Source organism: Anomaloglossus baeobatrachus, chromosome 12, assembly GCF_048569485.1.
Source record: "Anomaloglossus baeobatrachus isolate aAnoBae1 chromosome 12, aAnoBae1.hap1, whole genome shotgun sequence".
Classification (NCBI taxonomy): domain Eukaryota; kingdom Metazoa; phylum Chordata; class Amphibia; order Anura; family Aromobatidae; genus Anomaloglossus; species Anomaloglossus baeobatrachus.
Genome location: NC_134364.1, coordinates 141,743,071 through 141,768,016, shown reverse-complemented (window position 1 = coordinate 141,768,016; position 24,946 = coordinate 141,743,071). Strand labels below are relative to the sequence as shown.

The 24,946-nt window shown below is 50.7% G+C and overlaps 1 protein-coding gene across 4 annotated transcripts in view; it reads left to right on the top strand.

Annotated features, from left to right (window-relative positions):
- The window catches only part of ADAM15 (ADAM metallopeptidase domain 15), a 47,396-nt gene extending 40,751 nt beyond the window's left edge, over positions 1-6,645 (top strand). Inside the window, exons 21-25 of one of the 4 annotated variants that reach the window (XM_075330822.1) lie at positions 2,959-3,055; positions 3,631-3,708; positions 3,887-3,961; positions 5,899-6,023; positions 6,144-6,645. In XM_075330822.1, coding sequence (XP_075186937.1) covers positions 2,959-3,055; positions 3,631-3,708; positions 3,887-3,961; positions 5,899-6,023; positions 6,144-6,189 — 421 coding nt within the window. In that variant the 3' untranslated portion in view covers positions 6,190-6,645. The remainder of the gene's footprint in view (positions 1-2,958; positions 3,056-3,630; positions 3,709-3,886; positions 3,962-5,898; positions 6,024-6,143) is intronic. The other 3 variants (XM_075330824.1, XM_075330823.1, XM_075330825.1) reach the window with 3 other exon arrangements.
- The last annotated feature ends 18,301 nt before the right edge of the window (positions 6,646-24,946 follow it).

The window sequence follows — 24,946 nt, the reverse complement described above, 5'->3', positions numbered from 1 at the left end:
GAGGACAGTGCTGTGTATAGGAGCAGCACAGCCTGCATTGTGTGATGTGCTGTGTGAGGACAGTGCTGTGTATAGGAGCAGCACAGCCTGCATTGTGTGATGTGCTGTGTGAGGACAGTGCTGTGTATAGGAGCAGCACAGTCTGCATTGTGTGATCTGCTGTGTGAGGACAGTGCTGTGTATAGGAGCAGCACAGCCTGCATTGTGTGATGTGCTGTGTGAGGACAGTGCTGTGTATAGGAGCAGCACAGCCTGCATTGTGTGATGTGCTGTGTGAGGACAGTGCTGTGTATAGGAGCAGCACAGTCTGCATTGTGTGATGTGCTGTGTGAGGACAGTGCTGTGTATAGGAGCAGCACAGCCTGCATTGTGTGATGTGCTGTGTGAGGACAGTGCTGTGTATAGGAGCAGCACAGCCTGCATTGTGTGATGTGCTGTGTGAGGACAGTGCTGTGTATAGGAGCTGCACAGCCTGCATTGTGTGATGTGCTGTGTGAGGACAGTGCTGTGTATAGGAGCTGCACAGCCTGCATTGTGTGATGTGCTGTGTGAGGACAGTGCTGTGTATAGGAGCAGCACAGCCTGTATTGTGTGATGTGCTGTGTGAGGACAGTGCTGTGTATAGGAGCTGCACAGCCTGCATTGTGTGATGTGCTGTGTGAGGACAGTGCTGTGTATAGGAGCAGCACAGCCTGCATTGTGTGATGTGCTGTGTGAGGACAGTGCTGTGTATAGGAGCAGCACAGCCTGCATTGTGTGATGTGCTGTGTGAGGACAGTGCTGTGTATAGGAGCTGCACAGTCTGCATTGTGTGATGTGCTGTGTGAGGACAGTGCTGTGTATAGGAGCCGCACAGTCTGCATTGTGTGATGTGCTGTGTGAGGACAGTGCTGTGTATAGGAGCCGCACAGCCTGCATTGTGTGATGTGCTGTGTGAGGACAGTGCTGTGTATAGGAGCAGCACAGCCTGCATTGTGTGATGTGCTGTGTGAGGACAGTGCTGTGTATAGGAGCCGCACAGCCTGCATTGTGTGATGTGCTGTGTGAGGACACTGCTGTGTATAGGAGCAGCACAGCCTGCATTGTGTGATGTGCTGTGTGAGGACAGTGCTGTGTATAGGAGCAGCACAGCCTGCATTGTGTGATGTGCTGTGTGAGGACAGTGCTGTGTATAGGAGCAGCACAGCCTGCATTGTGTGATCTGCTGTGTGAGGACACTGCTGTGTATAGGAGCAGCACAGCCTGCATTGTGTGATGTGCTGTGTGAGGACAGTGCTGTGTATAGGAGCAGCACAGCCTGCATTGTGTGATGTGCTGTGTGAGGACACTGCTGTGTATAGGAGCAGCACAGCCTGCATTGTGTGATGTGCTGTGTGAGGACAGTGCTGTGTATAGGAGCAGCACAGCCTGCATTGTGTGATGTGCTGTGTGAGGACAGTGCTGTGTATAGGAGCAGCACAGTCTGCATTGTGTGATGTGCTGTGTGAGGACAGTGCTGTGTATAGGAGCTGCACAGCCTGCATTGTGTGATGTGCTGTGTGAGGACAGTGCTGTGTATAGGAGCCGCACAGTCTGCATTGTGTGATGTGCTGTGTGAGGACAGTGCTGTGTATAGGAGCAGCACAGCCTGCATTGTGTGATGTGCTGTGTGAGGACAGTGCTGTGTATAGGAGCAGCACAGTCTGCATTGTGTGATGTGCTGTGTGAGGACAGTGCTGTGTATAGGAGAAGCACAGCCTGCATTGTGTGATGTGCTGTGTGAGGACAGTGCTGTGTATAGGAGCTGCACAGTCTGCATTGTGTGATGTGCTGTGTGAGGACAGTGCTGTGTATAGGAGCAGCACAGTCTGCATTGTGTGATCTGCTGTGTGAGGACAGTGCTGTGTATAGGAGCAGCACAGCCTGCATTGTGTGATGTGCTGTGTGAGGACAGTGCTGTGTATAGGAGCAGCACAGTCTGCATTGTGTGATGTGCTGTGTGAGGACAGTGCTGTGTATAGGAGCAGCACAGTCTGCATTGTGTGATGTGCTGTGTGAGGACAGTGCTGTGTATAGGAGCAGCACAGCCTGCATTGTGTGATGTGCTGTGTGAGGACAGTGCTGTGTATAGGAGCCGCACAGCCTGCATTGTGTGATGTGCTGTGTGAGGACAGTGCTGTGTATAGGAGCAGCACAGCCTGCATTGTGTGATGTGCTGTGTGAGGACAGTGCTGTGTATAGGAGCAGCACAGTCTGCATTGTGTGATGTGCTGTGTGAGGACAGTGCTGTGTATAGGAGCAGCACAGCCTGCATTGTGTGATGTGCTGTGTGAGGACAGTGCTGTGTATAGGAGCAGCACAGCCTGCATTGTGTGATGTGCTGTGTGAGGACAGTGCTGTGTATAGGAGCTGCACAGCCTGCATTGTGTGATGTGCTGTGTGAGGACAGTGCTGTGTATAGGAGCCGCACAGCCTGCATTGTGTGATGTGCTGTGTGAGGACAGTGCTGTGTATAGGAGCAGCACAGCCTGCATTGTGTGATGTGCTGTGTGAGGACAGTGCTGTGTATAGGAGCAGCACAGCCTGCATTGTGTGATGTGCTGTGTGAGGACAGTGCTGTGTATAGGAGCCGCACAGCCTGCATTGTGTGATGTGCTGTGTGAGGACAGTGCTGTGTATAGGAGCAGCACAGCCTGCATTGTGTGATGTGCTGTGTGAGGACAGTGCTGTGTATAGGAGCAGCACAGTCTGCATTGTGTGATCTGCTGTGTGAGGACAGTGCTGTGTATAGGAGCCGCACAGCCTGCATTGTGTGATGTGCTGTGCTGATTCAGAGATCGTGTGCAGCGTTCCCAGCACTGGAAATAGACTATTAGGAGATTTGGGTGACTCGTGTGTTTTTATACAGGGCTGGTATTTTGAACACACCTGTACGTTATTAGTCTGTGCTCCCCTAGACTTGTGTGCCTTTTTCTCCAGGGTGACCCAGAGCAGTAACCAGCCCCGACCTCAGCGCCCGCCGCCCCCTTACATGATGCAGAGCACGGAGCTGCAGGTGATGTCCGCGGAGCACCAGGTGAGGAGCAGTAGCTGCATAATGTGGGGAGCGGGGGAACAACTCTCCTGATCTCTGCCCTCTCAGGGGTCCCAGGCATGTACTTGGCATGTTCTGTACCTTTCACCCTGACTAGTGACTAACCTGCTGAGACATTAATGTCTGCTTCTTCTCTTCTGTGTCCTCCCCTCTGTGTCCTCCCCTCTGTGTCCTCCCCTCTGTGTCCTCCCCTCTGTGTCCTCCCCTCTGTGTCCGTCCCCTCTGTGTCCGTCCCCTCTGTGTCCGTCCCCTCTGTGTCCGTCCCCTCTGTGTCCGTCCCCTCTGTGTCCTCCCCTCTGTGTCCGTCCCCTCTGTGTCCGTCCCCTCTGTGTCCGTCCCCTCTGTGTCCGTCCCCTCTGTGTCCGTCCCCTCTGTGTCCGTCCCCTCTGTGTCCGTCCCCTCTGTGTCCGTCCCCTCTGTGTCCGTCCCCTCTGTGTCCGTCCCCTCTGTGTCCGTCCCCTCTGTGTCCGTCCCCTCTGTGTCCTCCCCTCTGTGTCCTCCCCTCTGTGTCCTCCCCTCTGTGTCCTCCCATCCCTTCTCCATGTTGTCCTTCCCAGTCTGGTAGTGACGGGTATGAACGGCCCGATCCTCCAGCCAAGTCTCTGCCGCCTGACCCCGTCTACAAGCACAGTAAGGTAATATAGGGGAGTGTGGTGTGTCTTGGTGGCCGGTGCTGTCCTCGGTGGATCTGGTGTACCCTGCATGCTGCATCTCTATATAACCCCCGGCTGCGGCATGTCTCTGCCAGCCTCATGGCCCGGCTCTAACTCCTCTGCATGGCTGTAAGTCGTTCTCACTGCTTTCTTCATCCAGGCTGCTGCTGTTCAGGACAGGCCGCCTGCTCCAACTCGGCCTCTCCCTGTGGACCCTCTGCCACATCGGGCCCAGGTAACAGGCAGGGCACTCTGGCATCAGGAGGGTTAATTTTGTATCCAGTGTAATAGGCAGAACAAGATACAGTACAGGGGGCAGATAACTGCGAGAGCATAACGAGGACATCCTCATGTGGTGCCAGGCCACTCAGAAGGAGACACCTTGGATATGCAGCACAGGGGGCAGATAACTGCGAGAGCATAACGAGGACATCCTCATGTGGTGCCAGACCACTCAGAAGGAGACACCTTGGATATGCAGCACAGGGGGCAGATAACTGCGAGAGCATAACGAGGACATCCTCATGTGGTGCCAGGCCACTCAGAAGGAGACACCTTGGATATGCAGCACAGGGGGCAGATAACTGCGAGAGCATAACGAGGACATCCTCATGTGGTGCCAGGCCACTCAGAAGGAGACACCTTGGATATGCAGCACAGGGGGCAGATAACTGCGAGAGCATAACGAGGACATCCTCATGTGGTGCCAGACCAGCCAGAGGGAAGAAAAGAATATGAAGAAAACTCATCCCCCAAAGTCTGCAAAGCATGGAGACCACCAGAGCACAAAATCATCCTCACGTGTCCTCATCTGCAGATTATAATCCTCACGTGTCCTCATCTGCAGATTATAATCCTCACGTGTCCTCATCTGCAGATTATAATCCTCACACGCCTCTTCACGTGATCATATAGATGTAGCTTTTCTTTTCCCCTTCACCTCCTGCATGAATTGTCTCTCTGAGACCTCCATCTCAGACCCCTGTGATACGTTCCCCACTGACCAAATTAAAGGTAAACTACATAAGGACGTTCCACATTATTACTGAGCCACAAGGTTCAGGCAGTATGGGAAATAAAAAGAATGTGTGATGCTGAAAAGCCTCAAATAGTGCAATGCCTATGACAAGGTTTGAGAACAGGAGATATTTCACGAAATGTCAGCGTGATCATTACATTTGTGGCTGATACACCACACAAACGGATTTGTGCAGATAAAGGCAGAATCAGGAAGGTTTCTGACAAATTCTTCTGATTTTAAAGGAGCAGCTGCTAAAATAGCATTAAAGAGTCGCAAATGGGTATCTGAAGCTGCTGGGGATCCTCTGGAGTCTGTGAACCTCGAGGCGCAGGATACTCCAGAGGCTGCAGTTCTGTCTAAGCCTGTTTTGCCCCCCCTCAACAGCACTCCCCGGCAGAAACGGGTGCAAGGATGAAGACTCCTAAAGCCTTCTTCTTTGCTGATGAGTCCCTGTTGTTCCAGATGGATAGAGTAGTGGTTGGTTGGTGGACGGCCACCATATCCGAACTAGGCTGTGACGTCAACAAGGAGGTGGCAGAGTCCTGTTTTAGGCCATTATCAATTGGAGAAAGCTGGTCAGCCCCTTAGGGTCCCTGAAGGTGTGAAAATGACCTAAGCCAAGTTTATACAGTGTCTGACTGACCACTTTCTTTCATGGTACAAAAAGAAGAATCCAACCATCCATAGCAAAATGTCTTCATGCTGCAAGGAACACTAAGAAGACATTGGCTGCTGTGGGCATAAAAGGAGAGAAGCTCATGGTTCGGCCACCAGCCTCCCCTGACCTCACCCTATTGAGAACCTTTGGAGTATCCCCCTGCAAAAGGTCTATGACCTGTAAAGACGTTTGTGATTGGGAAAGCTTTTGAGTTCAGTAATTGTGATCTATTAATGGAGCCAATTCAACAAATGATCATTTTCATTTCTTTATAAATTATAGTTGTGCAGAATAATTGTGTACACTGCAAAAACCATCCTGTCCTCATCGGGAGGTGTGTGCAATCAAGTGTGATTGATCCTCGAATGGTGGACAATTTGTCCGTTCTCCGTACTCATCTGTATCCACCAGTCAGGAAAATCAGAGAAAAATAGCACTTGTATGGTAATTCTTCCCGTCTCCTCTCTGGCTCATGTGAGGTTTCCCTCCGCAGGGCTCTTCCCTCTGTAAGCCTCCACCTCCTAAGAGGCCGCTACCTCTGATCCCACTCCAGCAGTGCCGTGACCCGCTGCTTGCTGTACCACAGTACCCGGAGCACACCTCGGCAGTGCCTTCACGGTATGATGGCTCCTGTAGTGATTGGGATTTGTGTGACATGCGTCTCGTCTACAGGGGCTGCCGTTGCATCCTTCCTCCGTCACCTCGGCACACTTGTGATTTTTTTTCTGTTGTTTTTAGGCTTGCTCCACAACCCCCATACACAAGACAGACCCCTACAGTGTAACTTGTGAAGGCGACCCCGGGATCTGAAGTATGACTACTGTGCAATCGCATGGGACAAGTGTGCCTCGTACACGCATCTCCCCCAGCTGGACTTGTGGGGCCTCGGGGACTTTTAACGTCAATGTGTGGGAGGGTTTACATTAATATATGCAATAAGTGGGGGTCTCCACAGAACCTTGTTTTTTGTTTTCTACATGGGGGGGCTCCTGTCTTTGAAGCTGGTTTTCTTGTGTTAGTGGGCGGATGTCCACCAGACCCCTCTCCCTTTAATGTGGAGGGACGAGGGCCAGTCCTGTAAGTCTGTATGAGTGGTGTGCAGGGGGCGCTCTTGTGTCTGGTGGGGACGTCCGCATTGGGAAGCACGCTCAGACTTTGGCCGCAGGGGGGTGAGATTTTGATGGTTGCAGACTGTGCAGGTTTTGTATATGTGGATTGTATATAATATAAAGGATAAAGAGACGATCTGTGATGTCGTCATTGTACCCACTGTACCTACCACATCCGACACAGAATCAGATACAGCAGGTGGTATCACATGAGCTTAGATGCACTGCATCATCTGCACTCTGTAGTGGTACAGTAAGTGTAATCCCTTTTGTCAGTGTTGTTATGGTGGATGATGAGGTTTCCCCGATGTGATGCAGTACAGGACTGCGGCCTGGGCTGTAATCTCACAGTGCTATGATAGGGAGCTGCAGGTGTAGGCCTCGGCTATGTGGCTGCAAACAGAGTATCTGAGGCCAGTGCAGCTGCCTGATCAGTGTACATGTGACCTACGGTGTAACCCAGGCTCCTTCCAGCCCAGCTATCCGGACTGGCTCAGGGCTGTGAGCAGGGGACAATGTATAATCTCAACTCCCCAGTGCTTTCAGCCTGCAGACCTCTGCCACCGGATCCTGCAAGAAGAAAAGAGGTTGCAAGTGGTTCCTACTCGCTGAGAAGAGGTTGGTGAGCAGATCTTAAGGCTACTTTACACGCTGCGACATCGCTAGTGTTTGCTAGCGATGTCATGCGGGATAGCACCCGCCCCCGTCGTTCTTGCGATATGTGGTGATCGCTGCCGTAGCGAATATTATCGCTACAGCAGCGTCACACGCACATACCTTGTCAGCGACGTCGCTGTGACCGCCGAACAATCCCTCCCACGTGGGAGGTGCTTCGGCGTCATAGCGACGTCACTGCGGCGTCACCAAGCGGTCAGCCAATAAAAGCGGAGAGGCGGCGATGAGCGGGACGTAACATCCCGTCCACCTCCTTCCTTCTGCATTGCCGGTGGACGCAGGTAAGGAGATGTTCGTCGCTCCCGCGGTGTCACACATAGCGATGTGTGCTGCCGCAGGAACGACGAACAACATCGTACCGGTGGCAGCAGCGATATTAAGGAAATGAACGACATATCAACGATCACCATTTTGGAACAATTCTCATTAGTGTTACACGTTGCGATGTCGCTACCAGCACCAGATGTGCGTCACTAACGACGTGACCCCGACGATATATCGGTAGCGATGTCGCAGCGTGTAAAGTACCCCTTACATTCTGAGAAGAGTGGATGAGGGGATCTTACACACGGAGAAGAGGGGGCGAGGGGATCTTACACACTGAGAAGAGGAGGCGAGCGGATCTTACACACTGAGAAGAGGGGGCAAGCGGGTCTTACACACTGAGAAGAGGAGGCGACTGGATCTTACACACTGAGAAGAGTGGATGAGCGGATCTTACACACTGAGAAGAGGGGGCGAGCGGATCTTACACACTGAGAAGAGGGGGCGAGCAGATCTTACACACTGAGAAGAGGAGGCGAGCGGATCTTACACACTGAGAAGAGTGGATGAGGGGATCTTACACACTGAGAAGAGGGGGCGAGCGGGTCTTACACACTGAGAAGAGGGGGGCGAGCGGATCTTACACACCGAGAAGAGTGGATGAGCGGATCTTACACACTGAGAAGAGGGGGCGAGCGGATGTTACACACTGAGAAGAGGGGGCGAGCGGGTCTTATACACTGAGAAGAGGGGGCGAGCGGATGTTACACACTGAGAAGAGGGGGCGAGCGGGTCTTACACACTGAGAAGAGGGGGCGAGCGCATCTTACACACTGAGAAGAGGGGGCGAGCGGATCTTACACACTGAGAAGAGGGGGCGAGCAGATCTTACACACTGAGAAGAGGAGGCGAGCGGATCTTACACACTGAGAAGAGTGGATGAGGGGATCTTACACACTGAGAAGAGGAGGCGAGCGGGTCTTACACACTGAGAAGAGTGGATGAGCGGATCTTACACACTGAGAAGAGGGGGCGAGCGGATGTTACACACTGAGAAGAGGGGGCGAGCGGGTCTTATACACTGAGAAGAGGGGGCGAGCGGATGTTACACACTGAGAAGAGGGGGGCGAGCGCATCTTACACACTGAGAAGAGGGGGCGAGCGGATCTTACACACTGAGAAGAGGGGGCGAGCAGATCTTACACACTGAGAAGAGGAGGCGAGCGGATCTTACACACTGAGAAGAGTGGATGAGGGGATCTTACACACTGAGAAGAGGAGGCGAGCGGATCTTACACACTGAGAAGAGTGGATGAGGGGATCTTACACACTGAGAAGAGGGGGCGAGCGGGTCTTACACACTGAGAAGAGGGGGCGAGCGGATCTTGCACACTGAGAAGAGTGGATGAGGGGATCTTACACACTGAGAAGAGGGGGCGAGCGGGTCTTACACACTGAGAAGAGTGGATGAGCAGATCTTACACACTGAGAAGAGGGGGCGAGCGGATCTTACACACTGAGAAGAGGGGGCAAGCGGGTCTTACACACTGAGAAGAGGAGGCGACTGGATCTTACACACTGAGAAGAGTGGATGAGCGGATCTTACACACTGAGAAGAGGGGGCGAGCGGATCTTACACACTGAGAAGAGGGGGCGAGCAGATCTTACACACTGAGAAGAGGAGGCGAGCGGATCTTACACACTGAGAAGAGTGGATGAGGGGATCTTACACACTGAGAAGAGGGGGCGAGCGGGTCTTACACACTGAGAAGAGGGGGGCGAGCGGATCTTACACACCGAGAAGAGTGGATGAGCGGATCTTACACACTGAGAAGAGGGGGCGAGCGGATGTTACACACTGAGAAGAGGGGGCGAGCGGGTCTTATACACTGAGAAGAGGGGGCGAGCGGATGTTACACACTGAGAAGAGGGGGCGAGCGGGTCTTACACACTGAGAAGAGGGGGCGAGCGCATCTTACACACTGAGAAGAGGGGGCGAGCAGATCTTACACACTGAGAAGAGGAGGCGAGCGGATCTTACACACTGAGAAGAGTGGATGAGGGGATCTTACACACTGAGAAGAGGGGGCGAGCGGGTCTTACACACTGAGAAGAGTGGATGAGCGGATCTTACACACTGAGAAGAGGGGGCGAGCGGATGTTACACACTGAGAAGAGGGGGCGAGCGGGTCTTATACACTGAGAAGAGGGGGCGAGCGGATGTTACACACTGAGAAGAGGGGGCGAGCGGATCTTACACACTGAGAAGAGGGGGCGAGCAGATCTTACACACTGAGAAGAGGAGGCGAGCGGATCTTACACACTGAGAAGAGTGGATGAGGGGATCTTACACACTGAGAAGAGGAGGCGAGCGGATCTTACACACTGAGAAGAGTGGATGAGGGGATCTTACACACTGAGAAGAGGGGGCGAGCGGGTCTTACACACTGAGAAGAGGGGGCGAGCGGATCTTGCACACTGAGAAGAGTGGATGAGGGGATCTTACACACTGAGAAGAGGGGGCGAGCGGGTCTTACACACTGAGAAGAGTGGATGAGCAGATCTTACACACTGAGAAGAGGGGGCGAGCGGATCTTACACACTGAGAAGAGGGGGCGAGCAGATCTTACACACTGAGAAGAGGGGGCGAGCGGGTCTTACACACTGAGAAGAGGGGGGGCGAGCGGATCTTACACACCGAGAAGAGTGGATGAGCGGATCTTACACACTGAGAAGAGGGGGCGAGCGGATGTTACACACTGAGAAGAGTGGATGAGGGGATCTTACACACTGAGAAGAGGGGGCGAGCGGGTCTTACACACTGAGAAGAGGGGGCGAGCGCATCTTACACACTGAGAAGAGGGGGCGAGCGGATCTTACACACTGAGAAGAGGGGGCGAGCGGGTCTTACACACTGAGAAGAGGAGGCGAGCGGATCTTACACACTGAGAAGAGTGGATGAGGGGATCTTACACACTGAGAAGAGGGGGCGAGCGGGTCTTACACACTGAGAAGAGGGGGCGAGCGGATCTTACACACTGAGAAGAGGGAGCGAGCGGATCTTACACACTGAGAAGAGTGGATGAGCGGATCTTACACACTGAGAAGAGGGGGCGAGCGGATCTTACACACTGAGAAGAGGGGGCGAGCAGATCTTACACACTGAGAAGAGGGGATGAGGGGATCTTACACACGGAGAAGAGGGGGCGAGCGGGTCTTACACACTGAGAAGAGGGGGGCGAGCGGATGTTACACACTGAGAAGAGGGGATGAGGGGATCTTACACACGGAGAAGAGGGGGCGAGCGGGTCTTACACACTGAGAAGAGGGGGCGAGCAGATCTTACACACTGAGAAGAGGGGGCGAGCGGGTCTTACACACTGAGAAGAGGGGGCGAGCACATCTTACACACTGAGAAGAGGGGGCGATTGGATCTTACACACTGAGAAGAGGGGGCGAGCAGATCTTACACACTGAGAAGAGTGGATGAGGGGATCTTACACACTGAGAAGAGGGGCCGAGCGGATCTTACACACTGAGAAGAGTGGATGAGCGGATCTTGCACACTGAGAAGAGAGGGCGAGCGGATCTTACACACTGAGCAGAGTGGATGAGGGGATCTTACACACTGAGAAGAGGGGGCGAGCGGGTCTTGCACACTGAGAAGAGAGGGCGAGTGGATCTTACACACTGAGAAGAGGGGTGAGCGGATCTCACACACTGAGAAGAGGGGGCGAGCGGATCTTACACACTGAGAAGAGGGGGCGAGCAGATCTTACACACTGAGAAGAGGGGGCGAGCGGGTCTTGCACACTGAGAAGAGAGGGCGAGCGGATCTTACACACTGAGAAGAGGGGGCGAGCGGGTCTTACACACTGAGAAGAGGGGGCGAGCGGGTCTTACACACTGAGAAGAGGGGGCGAGCGGGTCTTACACACTGAGAAGAGGGGGCGAGCGGATCTCACACACTGAGAAGAGGGGGCGAGCGGATCTTACACACTGAGAAGAGGGGGCGAGCGGGTCTTGCACACTGAGAAGAGAGGGCGAGCGGGTCTTACACACTGAGAAGAGGGGGCGAGCGGGTCTTACACACTGAGAAGAGGGGGCGAGCGGGTCTTACACACTGAGAAGAGGGGGCGAGCGGGTCTTACACACTGAGAAGAGGGGGCGAGCGGGTCTTACACACTGAGAAGAGGGGGCGAGCGGGTCTTACACACTGAGAAGAGGGGGCGAGCGGATCTTACACACTGAGAAGAAGGGGCGAGCGGGTCTTACACACTGAGAAGAGGGGGCGAGCGGGTCTTACACACTGAGAAGAGGGGTGAGCGGGTCTTACACACTGAGAAGAGGGGGCGAGCGGAGCTTACACACTGAGAAGAGGGGGCGAGCGGGTCTTACACACTGAGAAGAGGAGGCGAGCGGAGCTTACACACTGAGAAGAGGGGGCGAGCGGGTCTTACACACTGAGAAGAGGGGGCGAGCGGGTCTTACACACTGAGAAGAGGGGGCGAGCGGGTCTTACACACTGAGAAGAGTGGATGAGGGGATCTTACACACTGAGAAGAGGGGGCGAGCGGGTCTTACACACTGAGAAGAGGGGGCGAGCGGAGCTTACACACTGAGAAGAGGGGGCGAGCGGAGCTTACACACTGAGAAGAGGGGGCGAGCGGATCTTACACACTGAGAAGAGGGGGCGAGCGGAGCTTACACACTGAGAAGAGGGGGCGAGCGGGTCTTACACACTGAGAAGAGGGGGCGAGCGGGTCTTACACACTGAGAAGAGGGGGCGAGCGGGTCTTACACACTGAGAAGAGTGGATGAGGGGATCTTACACACTGAGAAGAGGGGGCGAGCGGGTCTTACACACTGAGAAGAGGGGGCGAGCGGAGCTTACACACTGAGAAGAGGGGGCGAGCGGAGCTTACACACTGAGAAAAGGGGTGAGCGTATGCTGATGTAAGGCAGTGACTGTTGTTATATACCAGGGTTGATCTGTGTCCAGAAATATACTGAAACCCGCTGGAGTGCATTGTAGTCACAGCTGTAACTGTGAGTGCAGTTCAATAACAGTGAGCGTGGACTGGGTCAAGCTATTGAGCCATGTCACATTAAGAACCTTATGTGGAGACCTGAGTGTCAGTGGGTGCTCTCGTCCAGTGGCTGTCTTCAGAAAGACCGTAGGGACCAGGGCTCATCCCACTGAATGCCTGCACTCCTTCCCCGTGGGCAGAACACTACTCAGAGAGCACAGGGTGAGGGAACCACTTATTAGTAAGACGTTATTGGTTCACAAACGTGGTAAATATATTGTACATTCCCAGCAAGAACACAAGATGGTACAAGTATTACAATATATTTTTCTATATGCTTTTTCTATAATGAAGTTTTGTTGTTTTTTTTTTTCTATATGAGTAACGAGACTGTAAGCTTGTGTACATCAAGCTCAGCAGCTAATATCGTGAAACACAGGAACAGAGTGAAAATATTGATAATAATGGCTGGCTGTATCTGGAACGTGATAAGGACTTTGTTAGCTATGGCTGAAGAGGAAATCAAATTCCAAAAAAATGGATAAACGTCACAGGCTTTTTTGCATATAATTTTAATTTAGCCAATGGCATACTTAGGAATTTTACTAAAAGATTAACCCACTATGGCTCTATAAACGTTTTGTAAAAATAAAGCATGTCACATGTGCACCTTCTCTTACTGAGAGGAGGTTTTTTTTTTAACTTCGTTTTATTAACAATTTCAAACATGGTACAACTGACATTTGCCATATAAAGATAGCTCAGTACATAGTAATATTTAAATATAACAATAAACAGTGATATAAAGTCCATAATATCTTTAGCACTTAAGATAGAACAATGTTATTATCCATACTTCTTATCATTTGCATATATATCTAATTTTATATTGAGCATAAGAACAGCTGTAACTATCAGCATGACCATATTTTGAAAACAAGATAGAAAGAGGAATAGAAATAGGAAGAAAGAAAGAAAGAACAACAACAGCCACATTGCATTATTATACCTCAATATACCATTGGACAGTGTTTCATATCCCAACATCTAACGGGAACCACCATTATCCGCATAATCTCCCTCAAACCTCCGCAAGTGTGTCTGGAGAAGAATTCCACAAACCCCAGATTTTGTTACATTTTCCCGGGCACCCCCTATTATAATATACCACCCGCTCATAGACTATGGTTGCATTGACTAGTTTAACCCAGGACCGCACAGTTGGATTCGAATCTCCCATCCACCTCAGAGCTATTAATTTCCTAGCCAGAAACAATGCCTCTCTGAGGAATATTGTAATGTAATGATCCCAGGACTCTTCCTCCACCCCCCAAACAGGCATATCAAAGGATCACACAAAACAGGAATCCACACAATCGATGTCCGCAGAGATGTCCCTCCCCGCCAGTACGAAGCTATATTGGGACAGCTCCAGATCATATGTATGAAATTTGCCCCTGAGAGATGACGCCTCGGGCACTCCGATGTACGAGAACGGCCCATACTAAATAATCGAGTTGGAGTAAGGTATGCCTGGTGGACAATGTAGCATTGAATCAACTTATTATTAACCGAAGGGGATACCGCAGTCGGAGATTCCAATATCTCTTCCCATTCCTCTCCCTGTAGAGAGGGAATTAGAGATTTCCATCTATCCTGGGCTGGCAAGGGGTCCGACTCCACCCCCACCGACAACAGGTAAGTATATATAGCCGAGATGAGGCCTCGAGGTCCTTGTGATTTTAGAATACCTATCATAGGAAGTGATGATATCAATTTCCTCACTCCAATTTTCTGTATGTGGGATTGAATCGCTGTGCGAATCTGCAGGTATCTAAAAAACTGTGATCTTGGAACATTATATTCAATCTGGACTTGTTCAAAGGACTTGAAGGTTGTGGTTCCCGGGACAAAAAGATCACCTAATGCACTGACGCTGTGAGTGGCCCAGAATTGCGCCGAGGGGTGATCTCTCAGAGTATGGAAGTGGCTATTCCCCCATAATGGGAGTTCCGCCACCACCCCTTCGAAGTGTACCACCCTCTTGGCTTGTCACCAGACTAATCTTGCCAACCTGAGGAGGGGTAATTGCCGTGGTGTTCTCAGTCCATCTGATTCCAGAAAACCCACTAAACAATCAGTCCCAGCCGCGTGTGCCAAGTGACTCTCAGAGTTTGGCAGCTGACATCCAAGCATCCAAGTCTCTAGTGCCCTAAGCTGTCCCGCGAGGTAGTAGAGGAAGAACTCCGGTAAAGCCATCCCTCCCAGTCTTCTGGATCTCTGTAAAATGGATAACCGAAGTTTGGGTCTGGATTTCCCCCATATGAAAGAGGTAGTAAGCGAGTTCAACATTGAGAAGAAGGATTTGGGTACTGATACTGCACTATGTTGTAGTGTATAGCGAAGCTTTGGAAGTAATATCATTTTGATTAAGTTTATTCTGCCAACCACTGACAGGGGTAGCTTGCTCCACAAGTTATATTTAAGTTTAACGTTCTCCAGAAGTGGTGTTATACTCGTCTGCAGGTCGAGTGTATGGTCTTTCTGTATGTGTATTCCCAGGTATTTAAAGCTAGTTACCACTTGCAAAGGTGACTTGAAATTCCAGACCCATGCATTAATGGCATCAAAGCCGACTTATCCCAGTTGATGCGTAGCCCCGAAAACTCCCCAAATGTATCTATAGTGTCTATAACCACCGGTAGAGTTTCTTGCACTTGATCTAAGAAGACAACCATGTCATCCGCATACAATCCTATTTGATCTGTTCGGTCGGCTATAGTGATTCCAGTGATCTGTGGATGAGAGCGGATTCTAATTGCCAAAGCTTCAATAACTAGTGCAAACAATGCTGGAGACAGAGGGCATCCCTGTCTTGTACCCCGATTCAATGAGAAGGGTGTAGACATAGCTGCATTGACTAGTATCCTGGCTGTCGGGACCTATACAACATATGAATCCAATTACTGAATTTAGGCCCATAAGCGAATCTCTGGAGGCAGGCAAATAAAAATAGCCATTCTACCGAGTCAAATGCCTTGGCCGCGTCCAGCGAGGCCAAGGCCCACTCGTTCTCCTGGACCAGTGTGCTATATTGCACTATGGACTGGACCCGTCTTATATTCATAGAATTGTTTTTCCCAGGCATAAATCCGGTTTGATCTAGGTGAACTATACTCAATATGACTGAATTAAGCCTGGACGCCAGTATTTTGGTAAAGATCTTGTAATCCACGTTAACTAGGGATATAGGACGGTATAAACCGCAGTCTAGTGGGTCTTTACCCTCCTTCCTCAGCACAGCTATATGTGCTTCGTACAAGGAAGCAGGTAGAGAGTCGCCGGCTGAAAAATGTGAGAAAACCTCTAAAAGAATCGGGGCCAATACGTCACAATATTTACTATAGAATTCTATGGGAAGGCCATCTGGACCCGGAGATTTCCCCCTAGCCATATCCGAGATGGCAATAATCACTTCATCCAGTGTGATGTCCGCCTCCAGAGACTCCCGTTGTGATTCACTCAAAGTGGGAAACTCCAAATCCGACAAATATGTCACGCAACTTTGAACTCCATGAGGATTTCTAGAAGTGTATAGGGTTTTATAGTATTCACAAAAGCACTCTAAAATATCTTCAGGGGATGTAGCTATTGAGCCATCCATCCTCCGTATACCCAATATTGTATTTGAAGTGTTGTGTTGCCTAACCATATATGCCAATAATTTACTGGATTGATTTCCAAGCTCAAAATATGATTGTTGGGTAAAGAACAATTTGCGTTTGGACTTGGTCTCAGAGTGCTGCATATATAACCTATATGATTGCATCCAGGCCGCCCTATTTCCATCGGTTGGGGCCGATATATATATTGCCTCTAAGTCCCTAAGTCTCCCCTCTACTATATCATCCTCAGCTTTAGTCACTCTTTTAAGATATGTTATGGTTGAAGACAAACACCCTCTAAGGTAGGCTTTAAGAGTGTCCCACACCAAGTTAATATTCCAGGGTTTAGGGTGGGCTTACAGGAAATCCTCTATTTGGGTCAGAGTTCTATCACTTTAATCTATTAGTTTCAGCCAAAAGGGGTTTAGCCTCCAAAAGGGTTTACCAACACCTTGGTTAGTCTTCATAGTAAGAATCACTGGGCTGTGATCTGATATGCCCCTGACCCCGTGTACCACGTCATCCACCCAGGTTGCGATATTGCTTGACCCAAAAATATAATCTAGTCGGGACAGCGTGCGTCTAGTAGAAGAATGACATGTATATTCTCGGGTGTTAGGATGCCGGAGTCGCCAAAGGTCAATCCACCCACCTCCCTCCACGCATTGCTGCAAATCAGTCAAGTGTGTGGCCGAATGTTGTCCCCCTCCATCCATCCGAAACCTGTCCTGCTCCTCATTCATCACAAGATTAAAATCCCCCATACATAACACATACGCATCTGGATAATTGAGGGCAAAGTTCATTGCTTGTTTAAGAATAAAGATGCGAGCTGGCGGGGGATTGTAAATACATAACAGCACATAATCTCTAGAGTTTATAGACGCATATATAAACACAAATCGCCCCTCCGGGTCACGCCTCACCACCTTCACTTCCCAACGGATATGTCTATGGACCAATAGAGAGACACCCCTGGAGTAGCTGGTGTGGAACGCATGTGCCGACCATTGTACCCACGGTTTGTTTACTGGTCTGGCTGTGTCCCGTGTGAAGTGAGTCTCTACCAGTACCACCAGTTGGGCCTTGACTTGCTTAAATTGGGAGAATACCTTAATACGTTTTTTGGGCGATTTTAAGGCCTCTGACATTCCAGGTCATAAATATTAGCTCTGACCCCATATCACATAGATCTTTTTATAGAACCAGGATCCCAGGTATAAGACGCTTTCTGCCCTGCAATTAAGTGTGGTTAACCCTCCAACAGTAATAAGCCTGTCCCTGCAAAGAAATAAAGTTAATGCAATTGCAGCTGTAAACATAAAGAACCAATATCGAACTTCAGGACCTTTCCAATAAGTCCTGTAAGACATTTCAAACATCAATGGGGATACCACCACTGAATACAGTGTCCTGGTATAGGTGGTATAAGGGTACACAAGATAGGGCTCCCATTTCAGAAGAACTAATTCCTGGCCAATTCCTCCATCACTCGAGGCACGGGGAAGTCCCATCTGTCTCCAAAGGGGGCTTCAAGCAACCATGGAAGAAGAGGGTCGCCAGGGGGCACAGAAAATGTCACCTAGGAAAGTAATCTCATGGCTTCTGCCCCTTAGGTGTCGGGTGTACCTGTAGCCAGTCCTCAGCCTCAGCAGGTGTAGTAAAAAATAGAGACGACCCTTCGTGCACTATGCGGAGCCGGGCAGGGTACAGCATAGAGTAGATGATGTTCCGCTCCCTTAATTTCTTCTTCACCTCCATGAAGTGGGCCCTCTGTTTCTGGAGGTCCACCGAAAAGTCCGGAAAGATCGAGAGCGCAGCATTATTGAACTTGAGTGGTCTCTTCTGTCGGGCCAGACGGAGTACTGTGTCTCTATCTCTGTAGTTGAGCATCCTTGCTAAAAAGGGACGTGGTGGCGCACCTGGAATAGCAGGCCTCGTTGGAACTCTGTGCGCCCTCTCCACCGCAAATGTCGAGGAGAACTCCTCTCCGAGATTACATTTCAGCAACTCTTCCAGGAATTGTTTCGGATGCTGACCTTCCTAGCGCTCTGGCACTCCTATGATTCGTATATTGTTTCGACGCATGCGGTTCTCCAGATCGTCTGCTTTCTGGCGCCATGCATTTGCCGATCCGGCCATTGTGGTCATTTTTGTTTTGAGTGTTACAGTTTGATCCTCCAGTTCAGACACTCGCGTCTCGACTTCCGCTGTTCGGGCCCTCAGGGATTGCATGTCCTGACGCAGGAGGCCCACCTCTGAATGTACCTGCTCAATCTTCCCTGTGAGGGAGCTGTTGCTTGTAGAAATTGCTTGTAGAAGCTGTTCATACACCTGCCTCAGGGTTAAATCATCTTGATCCCCTGAGCCGTCATCCAATAGTGCCTGACCTTTTGGGGTGGCAGTTCTCTTGGCTTTAGGGGCATCTGCCAGACCACCCCTTGCGAACTCCTTAAGTTTGTCTATAGCTCCACTTTGTTTAGGAGGACTCATATTGATACACTGGGGATTTGCTGATTCTGCACCCCTCTCTTATCGTGCCCCCGTGCATCTGAATCTGTGCCTTTTATAATGTATATTTAGTAATATGTCTGTCTCCACTTCCTCACCACGTCCAGAGAGCCAGAAAACAGCCACTTATAGGCTAGGTTCACACACTGCTTTTTTTTTGACGCTGCGTTTTTGTGCGTTTTTTGCGGCAAAAACTGCACAAAAACGCACCCGCGGCAAAAAAACGCGGCAAAAAACGCACGCGTTTTGCCGCGATTTGGTGCGTTTTTTTGCTGCGTTTTGCTGCGTTTTTGCTCACTGCGTCTTTATGCGTTTTTTATCAGTGAACAAAAAAAAAGTCATTTTCTTCTTCAATGTGTTCTTCATTCTCCACTAGTGTATGCAGAAGAGCAGACAGCTGCAGAACTACAAGGCTCAGCATACTCCATCCAATAGTGTATGCAGGAGAGCAGACAGCAGCTGCAGAACTACAAGGCTCAGCATGCTCCATCCAGGACTGTATGCTTGAGGGAGAGTCAGGGGGAGCAGACCTACAAGGCTCAGCATCCTCCATCCAATAGTGTATGCAGGAGAGCAGACAGCAGCTGTCGAACTACAAGGCTCAGCATCCTCCTTCCAGGACTGTATGCAGGATTTCTTTGCCCCCCCAAACAAAAAAAATTACGTGGGCTTCGCCATATTTTTGTATGCTAGCCGGGTACAGCAGGCAGGTACGGGCTGCCCCCAACCCCCAGCTGCCTATTTGTACCCGGCTGGGAACCAAAAATATAGGGAAGCCCTTTTTTTTTAAATTATTTCATGAATTTCATGAAATAATTTTAAAAAAAAAATGACGTGAGCTTCGCCCAATTTTTGAGTCCAGCCGGGTACAACTAGGCAGCTGGGGATTGGAATCCACAGTGCAGGGTGCCCATGCTTTCTGGGCACCCCCGCTGTGAATTGCAGTCCCGCAGTCACCCCAGAAAATGGCGCTTTCATAGAAGCGCCATCTTCTGGCGCTGTATCCAACTCTTCCAGCTGCCCTGATGCCGGGTGGCTCGCTGGGTAATAATGGGGTTAGGGCTAGCTGTATAGCTGGCCCTAAGCCCGAAATTCATGGTGTCACGCCAATATTAGACATGGCCACCATGAATTTCTAGTAAAGATAAAAAAAAAACACAACACACAGAAAAATATTTTTATTAGAAATAAAACACAACACAATTAGTGACTCCATCTTTATTGAAATAAAGAACCCCCCCTCCGCAGTAATCCTGGGTCAGGGTCCCGCGCCGTCCAATCCGGATCCAATATCATCTGATCGGTTTGCTGGAAGGCAAAGCGATCAGATGACGTGTCAGGATCAAGTGCCTAAATCCCATCACACATCAGCTGATTGTATAATCGGCTTTTATACAATCAGCTGATGCATCGGTGCTAAAAAAAATAAATAAATAATACTCACTTATGTGCTGATTACCGGCAGCTCCTGCAGCGATGGGGCGGGAGTCTGATCCCGTCCGATCGCTGCAGCAGCTGCCGGTAATCAGGGATGAAGTCTCCTGACGCATCCGCTGATACCGGCCGGGCGCCCGCGTCACCGCGATACTTACGATCAGCTGATGCGTCAGGTGACTGCATCAGGTGATCCATCGCCAGGTCCTGCATCCATCGGAGGTTTCCCGGCCGTCTGCACACAGCCGGAGCGGGGGTGGCGATACCGTGAGAGGAGCTGGGAGCGGGCATGGCACCGGGAGTCTGCAGACAGGTGAGTATAACTTTTTTTTTTTTTTTTTCTACTGTTAACTTTTGTTTTTGCAGCCGCTTCCACCTCCTGCCCGAACATGGCGCCGCACGGCAGCAGACATGCACAGGACGGGAGGTGGACGCGGCGGTGACGGTACCGGGAGAATTCACGCTTCTGTATATACTGACAGAAGGAATCCTCTTCCTGTACACGTCACTTTACTACCCACCTCCTGCGTTTATAGCTGCGTTTTTGGTCTTAGAAACGCACCAAAACGCAGCTATTTGCGTTTCTCATTGCGTCTTTCAACATCCCATTGAACTCAATGGATGAAAAGCGCAGTGAAAAACGCGGGAATAATTGACATGCTGCGCTTTTGTGGCACCACAAAAACGCAGCTGAAAAAAAACAGATGTGTGCGGACAGCAAAAATGAAAACTCATAGACTTTGCTGGGGAAGCAAAGTCCTGCAGTTTTGAGGCCAAAAACGCACCCGAAAAACGCGCAAAAATGCCGCGAAAAACGCACTGTGCGCACATAGCCATATGGTGGATAATAAGAATGAAGGGAGTCCCAGGGCAGCACAGCACTCTGTGTATTTAGCAGGATGATGCAGGCCTGCGCAGCGTGGGGACACAAATATGTGTCACTTATTTGTTTTCATGTGTCAGCAAAAATCTGCAGGGCCTGTTTTTCAAGGCACACACTCCAGACCCTCCAGCACTCTATGGGTTAAAGTCTTCCACACTGCAGCCGGCCCCCTAATGTGCTGCACACTGACTGCCAGTTACACAGCTAAGGGAGAATTAACTTCCCTGTGCTCACCCTCCTGGGTCTTCACCTCTGGCCATAAATCTGTCACTCCTCACTGCTCTCCGGAGTCATGCTCAGCTGCTCACTGTGGAAATGCATGCTGTAGGGAAGATGGCTGATGCTCCACACTCTCCAGCCTCAGGAGGTCCAGCAACGCCGTGCAAGAGTCAGGGAATAGCTCCAGTTGGAATCGGCAGCCTCCAGATGGTGTCTCCTGTCACAGCAGCAGGTCAGTGAGTAAATAGGTCAGGTAACCGGGTGTAAATTGCCAGGATAAGATCAGGATTATAGGAGCTCTCTTCCCATCCGTCCTCTCTGGATGGCTACATCGCCCCGCCTTACTGACAGGAGTTTGTACTAGATATTCTCTGTGTGGTCTGAATTCCTTGCTGGCATTCAGTGACCTACAATTCTTTTACAATTGCGCAAGGTACTCTTTACCGAGCTTGGTATGGAGTATCTAGACACAGTATGGGGAGAGGATGGAGAGGGGGCAGTATCTATAGACACAGTATGGGGGAGAGAGGGATGTATCTGTGGACACAGTGTGGTGGGAAGAGAGGATGGGGAGAGGGAAGTATCTTTGGACACCGTATGGTGTGAGAGAGGGTGAGGGGTGATGGGAAGAAAGGTTGAGGGGTGATGTATATAGCCCTAGTATAGGGAGTGAGGGTGATGTATACGGACATAGTATAGGGAGTGAGGGGTTATCTATACAGACATAGTGTGTGGAGCGATTGGGAGAATGTATACGGACATGGTATGGGGAGCAAACTGGGAAAGAAATTTTGAGGACACTATAAAGCAGGGGTGGGGAACCTGCGGCCCGCGATGACTTTTTATGAGGCCCCTGGGCACATTCCTGGGGATCGCAGTACTCCGGCGGCAGCCGCGGTCTTGTTGGCTGCCGGCCCTTTAAATCACAATGAGAACCATTAGGTTCTCCGTATGCTGGCTTGTGCCAGCATACTGAGAACGTACTTTGAGGGCAGAATAGAGACGAGAGAGATGCCCTGCGCTCCAGTCCAACAAAAGAAGAGGAGCAGTACGTTCACCGGCCTCCCTGCTGTACATGTGTCCCGGCGCTGTGTGAGTTGTGCTGCATCCTGACGCTGTGGGACTCGTGCTGTGTCCTGGTGCTGGGTGAGTCATGCTGCTTCTTGGTGCTGAGTGAGTCATGCTGCTTCTTGGTGCTGAGTGAGTCATGCTGCGTCCCGGTGCTGCGGGACTCGTGCTGCGTCCCAGCGCTGTGGAACTCGTGCTGCCTCCTGGCGCTGTGTGACGTGTCACCCCCTCCCCCATTGCTGTGTGTCACCCCTCCCCCAGTGCTGTGTGTCACCCCTCCCCCAGTGCTGTGTGTCACCCCTCCCCCAGTGCTGTGTGTCACCCCTCCCCCAGTGCTGTGTGTCACCCCTCCCCCAGTGCTGTGTGTCACCCCTCCCCCAGTGCTGTGTGTCACCCCCTCCCCTAGTGCTGTGTGTCACCCCCTCCCCTAGTGCTGTGTGTCACCCCCTCCCCTAGTGCTGTGTGTCACCCCCTCCCCTAGTGCTGTGTGTCACCCCCTCCCCTAGTGCTGTGTGTCACCCCCTCCCCTAGTGCTGTGTGTCACCCCCTCCCCCAGTGCTGTCACCCCTTCCCTTAGTGCTGTGTTTCACCCCTTCCATTAGTGCTGTGTGTCACCCCTTCCCTAGTGCTGTGTACCACCATCCCAGTGATGTCCATGCTCCCTCAGTCTTGTCCATGTCCCCTAGTCCCATTTGTGCCCCTCTGGTGCTGTCCGTGCCGTGCTGCCAATGCTGTCCATGCCCGCCAGTACTGTCCGTGCCCCCCCCAGCAATGTTTGAGCCCCAGCCCCTCCTGTGATGTATATGCCCCCAGCGTCTCATGAAATTTATGCGCCCCAGCATCTCCTGTGATGTATATGCCCCAGCCCCAACAATGATGTACATATGTTCCCAGCCCCTCCTGTGAAGTATATATGCCCCCAGCATCTCCTTTGATGTATATATGCCTCCAGCATCTTCTGTAATTTATAGGCCCCAGTGTTTTCTGTGATGTATATGTCCCCAGCCCCTTCTGTGATGTATGTGCCTTCAGCGTCTCCTATGTAATGTATATGATTTACCAATCTGTTGACTGCGCTCCAGACTGACACAAATCTGGAAAAGCAGTTGTGATAACCAACATGATCAATATCATCGAACATCACAGCCGCACCAAAGAGAAGCAGCTCCAGCCACCACAGTAGGGGTCTGGGGTTAGTTAATTGTTTGACCAAATATATTAGGGTGATTTTTAAGCTGATAATTTTTTGAGGCCCCTGAAGGTTGGTAGAAATTTCCAAATGGCCCCCGGCAGAAAATAGGTTTCCCACCCCTGCAATAAAGAGTGACATGGTATGAGGAGGAAGTGGGCAGGATGGTGAGTGTGGGGGGAAAGTATATAGACACACAGGAGGTAGTGAAGAGACAGGGATGAGAAAAATGTGAGGGGGCAGAGAATAGAGACTGGATAGTGGAGGGGGGTGGTATGGAGAGGGGGCAGAATGGGAGGACAGTGTGAGGCCATAGCGAGGAGAGGGTGGGATGAGATGGCACGGTATAAAGACTGGGCAGTATAGGGTGATACAGTGTGAGAGGACAGTGTGAAGAGTAGGCTCAGTATGGAAAGGAGAGGGCAGTGTGTAGGGCATGTACCATAAGAGGGACAGTGTGTGGGTCATATTTTGTGCAGTGAACACGGAGGCAATATTTATTCTGGACACAGCGTAGGGCAGATATTTTAAATAGGAGTATTATCATTCTGCTATTTTTAGGGGCATCGTGTTGGGATGTGCTGCATAAGAATGGAGAAGATGGAAATCTGTAGAGACGAGCTATGAATGTGAAAAGTCATCATGGCGTCTGGACAAGATAAAGAATAGAAAGAAACAACTCAAAGACAACATCATCTATAAGGTACCTGAGTGTAAATGTTTGTGTGATACTGACTATGTCCCATCATTAAGCCTCGGTCCCACTTGTGCATTGCTTCTGATGTGAGCGAAATGGGACCCCCACTGATCAGCTGATTATGGTGCAGGTGGCCGGAAATTGTTATTTCTGAATCTGCTCCATCCTCTGATCATGTCCGCGGCCAGGTACTGCACATCCACCTCATTGATTTTAATAGGAGGCTGCTGCCACTATCAGAAGACGGAGCAGATCCAGAACTGAGCACTTCCGGCCACCTGCCACCACCGGCACAGCATCTGGAACAGGTGATTGGCCAGGGTCCGGCACCTGGCACCCTCACCAATCAGATATGGGTGACCTACCCTAAGGAAAGGCCTTCAGTGTTAAAGTAGTGGACAAAGTCTTGTGTCATCTGACAAGTTAATGGTTACTATGTTTTTATTTATGTTGATAGGACCATTAAAGGGGTTCTCCAAGTTTGTGATGAGTCTGCAGTCCCTCTGTGTCACTCTGTGACTGCAGACTTCTGAATTTTCACAGTGCGCACACTGCATGCTGTCATGATTCTCTGGTGTCGGCGGTGAGTGTGTGAGGTTACGAAGCTGCAAGTATGTGATTTACATAGATGTGGTCACGTGCTGAACAGACATGCATGGCCTCGCTCAATGAAAATGAATTAACTGAGGCCGGACACATCAAATCAGAATGTGGCCAGAAAGTATACAACTCTCATACTTGTGCCCACATGATCGTCCACTCTCGTCACTGGCACCAGAAAATCCTAAAAGTGTGCA